At 41.5% G+C, this 7,364-nt stretch overlaps 1 protein-coding gene across 2 annotated transcripts in view; it reads left to right on the top strand.

The window, feature by feature from the left end:
- Positions 1–7,364, top strand: part of SMC1A (structural maintenance of chromosomes 1A) — a 78,066-nt gene that overhangs the window by 24,558 nt on the left and 46,144 nt on the right. For both annotated transcript variants that reach the window (XM_011970364.1, XM_011970363.1), the window contains 3 exons: positions 2,841–2,982; positions 5,954–6,099; positions 6,191–6,344. In XM_011970364.1, coding sequence (XP_011825754.1) covers positions 2,841–2,982; positions 5,954–6,099; positions 6,191–6,344 — 442 coding nt within the window. The remainder of the gene's footprint in view (positions 1–2,840; positions 2,983–5,953; positions 6,100–6,190; positions 6,345–7,364) is intronic.

Below are 7,364 nucleotides of genomic sequence, written 5' to 3'. Positions count from 1 at the left end.
GCCTTTTTTTTTTTTTTTTTTTTTAACCTTTTTAAAAGGTATTTAGCAGCTCACGTAGCATCTACTAAGAGCAAGAAATACTAGCTTTTGTTGTTATTATCATAATGGGCAATGTGAGGTGGAGGGAGGCGGGAGATTAAATTCTTGGTTGAAACAATAGCCAGAAGAAAATAATCTTCTCGTTTTTCCTCACTTTAGTTGATTCATTCATTCAACAAACCTTTGTTGAGTACCTGCCTTGTGCCAGGTTGTCTTGTGCTAGGTATTGGAAGGGAGACGAGGGAGATGGAGGTAAGACAGATGAACACAACACAGTCTTTGCTGAAGGACGTCATCCCTTGTAACCTGGGCTTCAGTTAGCAGTTTAGCGCTTTGCCCATACAGTAAATATTCATTGCTGTCCTACCTTAAGCCAGTCTCAAGGGATACAGAATTGAATCAGACTCTTGTTTCTTTCCTCAGGAAACTATAGAGTACTGGGGGAAACATCAATTTGAGGACAGTGTGGTCAATGGTGTAATTATGGTAGATACAAAATACTGAAGGAATTTTCAAGGAACTGCAAATCAACAACAGGAAAAATAAAATCAATGACAAGAAACCCAGTAGAAATGTGGCAAAGTACTTATGATATCTAATGCAATGAAAAAAGTTAAAAAAAACAAAAGTGGCAAAGAATATAGATAGGCTTTCATGGAAAGAGAAGTTCAAGTGGCTAATGACCATAGGAATTGAGGTCTAACCTCTTAATCAGAAATGCAAATTAAAAAGTCTAACAGTATTTGGTGGAAATCTATAGATGTCCTGTGTAGTATGTGGAAAAAAAAATACATATATATATTTTATATATATATATATAAAAACCTATGGGTATATATCCCAGAGAGAGTCTTGCCATAGGGTCCCAAAGAGACACACATTCAGTGTTATTCATCTTGGCATAACTTGTAGTAGTGGGACATTGGTGGCAATGTAGACGGCCATTACTGGGGGAAGCATAAGTCAAATGAATATATAGACTGGAGTACCATGTAGGAGTTCACAGCAAGAACTAGATTTGTGGGCAGTAGTGGATAACTTATAAACCGGATATTGACCAGAAAAAAGAATAAAGTTTGTAACACAGTAGATTTGTGTAAATTTTAGGTCTAAGATATTTTACAAGGATATGCATTTTTAAGGAATGCATGTGTGTATGTCACTTGTGGTGTATGCTCACAGTAGGGAAGGTAATGGGAATGGAAATTGGGGATTGAAACAAAGAGGACAAGGGAAGAGTCTTGCCCAGGCAGTGATGATAAGTGTGTTATGAACTGTGGGATATGATTAACTCGCTTCTGCACCTGAAGTCTAAAAACGGAGGAACCCAACAAAGTGTAATACAAACTAGGAACCTGCTCAGAACCGTCAGGAAAGGTTTTACAAAACAGGGAGTGATGACTGGAGACTGAAGAGTGAGTAGGATTTAGCCAGCCAGGCAGCAACAGAAAAAGGGAATTCCAGGCAGAGAGAACAGCATGCTTGGAGGTATGAGAGAGCATGCCTTGTTCTGGATACTAAGTAGTTTTTAATGTCTGGAGCATAAAAGCAGGGTCAGGAAGAAGGCGGGGAGTGGTGGAGAGGTCAGCAGGGGCCGGAACACAGAGGCCTTTATGAGTCATACTTAGGAGATTGGACATAAAATTGCATAGCTCAAAATTATAGTTAGTTACATTTCATTTGGATTATAGTGGCTAATAGGTTTAAGCTGCTAGCATGACATCTGGCAGCATCTGTCACACCATATTGGGAGCTGGAGAGGGCAATTGGAAGTTAGTCCTGCCTGGCCTGCCAGTGCCTGTGTATGCTGGTTGCATACTCTGAGTTTCTGAAGAGATGGAGAGGAGGACAATAGCAGGAATCCAGTATTTTCTCCATGTTTTTGTACTACCCAAGTTCTGCCCTTTAAGAGGTTTTGGGGGCAGAAGTTGGGATGCTGTAATTGAAGCCCTTGGACAAAAGTAAGCTGAGTACAGTCAATATACCTGGTGATAATAGCAACTAAAATTAATTGAGTAGTTATCGTGGACCCGGTGTGGTTCTAAGGACTTTATACATATTAACTCCTTTAAAAATCTCCCAATAACCCTAAGGTAAGTACTATTATTATGTCCATTTTGCAGATGGGGAAACAGGCCTGGAGAGTATAACCAACTTGCCTGAATCACACTATTAGTAAGTGGCAGAGTTGAGATGCCAATCTTATTAATCCACTACATTATATTGCAGTGGTGGTATACTAGAAAGAGCCCGAGTTTTGGTGTTAAATCTGGGTTTCAGTCTTTGGGTTTCAGTCTTACATGTGCCATTTACTAGCTGTGTGGCCTTAGGCAAGGTCTTTTACTTCTTGGCCTAAGTTTTCCTCATTTGTAAAATTAGGATAATAATGCCTACTTGCAGAGCTGTTGATTAGAGGATTAGAGATAATATATGTAAAGTACATAGAAGCTTAATAAATAGGAATTACCATAGCTGGTGGATTCAGATGGACTCTTATGCCTCCTTGTAGGAACTTGGAGGGCGCTAGGGTCTCCAGTATTTAAAGGGGAATAAATAAGGTTTGGCCGAATCTTCCCTGCCTTATACCATGTCTACAGGGCTAGGCTGAGGAACTTATTTCTTCAGCTTCAGGGGACCGTTTTATGTGCATATGGATGGATGAAGCAGGTTGTGACTGAAAATCAGTTACTCTTGGTCCCTGAGCCCTGGGTCTAGTTTCCCTTTCTTCCCATAGCCGGATTTTGTGCATTGGTTATCTCTGATGAGATTATGAGTGATTCTCCCCCCACTTTTATACACAGTTTGGAGTTTGAGAATCAGAAGACTCGCTTGGGCATTCAGTTGGATTTTGAAAAGAACCAACTGAAGGAGGACCAGGATAAAGTACACATGTGGGAGCAGACAGTGAAAAAAGATGAAAATGAGATAGAAAAGCTCAAAAAGGTAAGGAAGGAAAGAATTAAAAGACTAACAACTGGGAGGAAAAATGGGAAGAAATATGACAGAAAGATAATGTCCACAACTTAGAAATTTCTCATCTAAACCAATAAGAAAAATATCAAGACCTAAACAGGAAAAATGGATAAGTGTCACAGACAGTTCAAGAAGACTTTCAAATAGTCCCTAAACCCATACAAATAATTTAGTCTTACTAAAGAAATGCAAATTAAAGCAACAGTCAGATGCAATGTATTTTCTAGTACATCATGGAAAATGTAAAAACAAAGGACACAATGCTTAAAGACCAGCCATAGTATAGGAGACCAGTATTCTTTTTTTTTTTTTTTTGAGATGGGGTCTTGCTATGTTGCCCAGGCTGGAGTGCAGTGGCACCATCTCAGCTACTGCAACCTCCACCTCCGGGGTTCAACCGATTCTCCTGCCTCAGCCTCCCGAGCATTTGGGACTACAGGTGCGTGCCACCAAGCCCAGTTAATTTTTGTATTTTTAGTAGAGACGGGGTTTCACCATATTGGCCAGGCTGGTCTCGAACTCCTGACCTCGTGATCCACCCGCCTCGGCCTCTCAAAGTGCTGGATTACAAGCATGAGCCACCGTGCCTGGCCAGGAGACTAGTATTCTTAATGTAATGTGGCACCATCCTTCAAGAAGCTTCACAATGCATTTATACCCTGTAACTCAGTAATACCTGAGGAGATCATCCAAAATGCTGGCAAGGCTTTATGCGAACACTTTGATGTTTTTAACAAGCATTATTTATAGTTCCAAATTGGAAACTACTCAGTGCCCCTTGGAAAGTGGGAATTTAGCAAATCATGCAACATTTGTAAAATTATTTATGTAGTGTCTTCAAACCTTAGTAATACACAGACCCTTTTTAAAGGAAAAGTAGTCCCTAAGATTGCCATTGTTGCCTTAAATCCGTGATGTTACTTACGTATATACAAATATATATACTTGGAACACTTAACCAAATGCTAAGACTAAGTTAAAAATTAAATACTAGCAAAATGAGCAAAATTTAGATTGACCATGTAAATTCAGTGCAACAAATGATGGTGTTTTGCTGAAATCTAGTCACTTCACAGTGTGACTGTGCTACTGACTGGTACAGCTCAGTTCTTTTGAGCTTAGCATGCCTGTGCCACCATGTATTGTGTGATGACTCAATTTTCTCACACTCTTTCTCTTTAAACTACTATGAAGCCTTTGTTCCTTACATCATTCCCTCCTGAGGTGATTTGGCCTTCACTTGGTTTGAACTTACTATTTGACTTTCGTCTGCCTATGTTTGTTGCTTGTTTGTGTGTTTTCTTCATTAACCCCTGATGATTAAAGTAGTACTCTTTGGTGTCTGAAATTTTTTTTTTTTTTTGAGACGCAGTTTCGATCTTGTTGCCTAGGCTGGAGTGCAATAGCATTCGGCTCACTGCAACCTCTGCTTTCCGGGTTCAAGCAAGACTCCTGCCTCTGCCTCCCGAGTAGCTGGGATTGCAGGCGCCCGCCTGGCTAATTTTTTGTAATTTTAATAGAGAGGGGGTTTCACGATGTTCGCCAGGCTGGTCCCGAACTCCTGGCCTCAAGTGATCCACTCGCCTCGGCCTCCCAAAGTGCTGGGATTACAGGTGTGAGCCACCGCGCCCAACCTGGTGTCTGAAATCTTAAATGCAGTTGTAGCTTGGGCAGTAAAATCCTGAGGCAAGACAAGTTAGATACCTAGATGATTTGGGATATTACATATACGCAATTTTTTTACTTTTTATTTTGAAATAATTTTCAACTTTGCAAAAAATTGCAAGGAATAGTACAAAGAACTCCTATCTACCCATCTACCCATCACCAAGATTCATCGATCATCAACATGTTGCCACATTATCTTTTGCATTCTCTCGCTCTATATATATGCTTATTATTTTTTATGAGCCATTTGGGAGTAAGTTGCAGATATATCTCCTTTATGTGATTATTATTATTATTTTTTTTTTTTGAGACAGGGTCTCACCCTGTCGTCCAGTTTGGAGTGCAGTGGCACAATCTCAGCTCGCTGCAACCTCCGCCTCCCGGGCTCAAGTGATCCTCCCACCTCAGCCTCTCAAGTAGCTGGGACCACAGGCGTGCACCACCACACCCAGCTAATTTTTGTATTTTTTGTAGAGACGGAGTTTTGCCTTGTTGTCCAGGCTGGTCTCGAACTCCTGGGCTCAAGCAGTCTGCCTACCTTGGCTTCCCAAAGTGCTGGAATCACAAGTGTAAGCCACTCCACCAGGCCCCCTTTATGTGACTTAAGATCAAAATGAAAACAAAAATTTTCCTTTTTAAAAATCAGAACATTATACATAAGGCTACGATCCCCTTTGGCTGATCCTAGTCCCCTTCCTCTTACCAGAGGTGATTCTTCCAGACCCTTTAAGGATTTACTTAAATACTTGTACATTTACATATGTGTATTCATAGAAAATGCACAGTATTGTTTGTGTGGGTTTTTTTTTTTTTTTTTTTTTTAAAAAACAAATGTTACTATACTGCACATGACAGAAAGTTTTGATGTAGAAAAAAATGCTCAAATATAACATTTAGTCAGAATACAGAGTTTTAATTACAATCTAGTCCCAACTATGTAAAGCTGTCTGTAAATAATGCTGAGAGAAAATGTGCTAGAATGTTAATTGATTATCTAACTGATGAGATTGTGAGTGATTCCCCCCTTAATACTTTCTCTATACTTTTAACTTTCGTACATACACTAGATCACTTGTAAAATTGGGGTGTGTGGGAGAGGACAACCAAATTTTAAAAAGATAGGAGGCTGAGGGGTGATGGGGGTGTGAAAGCAAAGCTCATTGATGAGTGACTCCAATAAACTGCCTAGTAGGAAGGGTGGGAGCAGGAGAATATCCCAGGGTAAGATGGGGAAAGTCTTCACCTATTGTCCTGTTCCCACTGCTGGGACCAGGAGGAACAAAGACACATGAAGATCATAGATGAGACCATGGCTCAGCTACAAGACCTGAAGAATCAGCATCTGGCCAAGAAGTCGGAAGTGAATGACAAGAATCATGAGATGGAGGAGATTCGTAAGAAACTGGGGGGCGCCAACAAGTGAGTGGGTTCAGGCCTGGGGTGGGAGGACATAGATAGAGCAGGCAGCCTGCCAGATTTGGGTCTCACCTAGCCCCTGGACCTTTTTTAGGGAAATGACCCATTTACAGAAGGAGGTGACAGCCATTGAGACTAAGCTTGAACAGAAGCGCAGTGACCGTCACAACTTGCTACAGGCCTGTAAGATGCAGGACATTAAGTTGCCACTGTCAAAAGGCACCATGGATGATATTAGTCAGGAAGAGGTGAGTATTGTGGCTGGTGGTGGGAGTGGGCTATGAACATCATTAACCAGGGATGGGGAGTGAAAGTGATCAGGAAGGGCAATGAGAGAGAGAAACGTGGGCAGATGGTGAAGGGACATGAAAAGGGATGCAGGAGAGATAAGGCAAGGTGCAGTGGTGAACGCAGGTGAGGCGGAAGGTAATAATAGCTTTGGTGTGAGAGAGAAGTTGAATTGGGAGTAGAGCTGCAAGCCAGTGAGTGGGTGGTGAAAGAGTTGAGCCAGGAAAGAATGAAGTAATTCATTAACCTTAGGGACCTGAGCTATATTAGCTCCAGCAGGTGACATAAATTGGTAGGAGTGGGAATTGAGGGACATTAGCCAAGAGCAAAGGAAGACAGAAAGCTGGGGGACCTGAGGATGATAGCTTAGCTGCAGTGAGGGAGATTGGCCAGGAGAGGGTTGGGTAAGGGACATCAGCAATGCAGAGGTGAGGAAGTTTAGTTACAGGAAAACCAGAGATACTAGTCAAAGAGGAGCAGTGGAAGCAAAGATTTGTAGCAAGGGGATGGGAAATGTTAACTGAGAGGGGATTTGCATATATTAATATCTTGTCTTAGACCTAGTCATATATCTCAGTCCCATGTGTCTTTCTCCCTCCTCACTTTCCAAATGGCATTTCAGTTTAATTCAGTAAAATATTTTGAATACCAGAAATGTTCTGGGCATCATGGTAGCATGTGACATAATTACCCCAATCCTAACCACAGGCCTGCCAGACAGGCATTATCCCCACATTGCAGGTGAAGAAACTGAGGATCTGAGAATGTGACTTGCCCAAAATCACAATGTTAGTAAGTGGTAGACCTCAATTTTTTTTTCTTTTTGAGATAGAGTCTTGCTTTGTCACCCAGCCTGAAGTGCAGTGCCGTGATCTTGGCTCACTGCAGCCTCCGCCTCCCAGGTTCAGGTGATTCTTGTGCCTCAGTCTCCCACGTAGCTGGGATTACAGGCATGCACCACCACTCCTGACTAATTTTTG

Source organism: Mandrillus leucophaeus, unplaced genomic scaffold (genome assembly GCF_000951045.1).
Source record: "Mandrillus leucophaeus isolate KB7577 unplaced genomic scaffold, Mleu.le_1.0 Scaffold946, whole genome shotgun sequence".
Classification (NCBI taxonomy): domain Eukaryota; kingdom Metazoa; phylum Chordata; class Mammalia; order Primates; family Cercopithecidae; genus Mandrillus; species Mandrillus leucophaeus.
The sequence above is the reverse complement of the archived record's forward strand: the minus strand, read 5'-3'. Positions and strand labels throughout refer to the sequence as shown.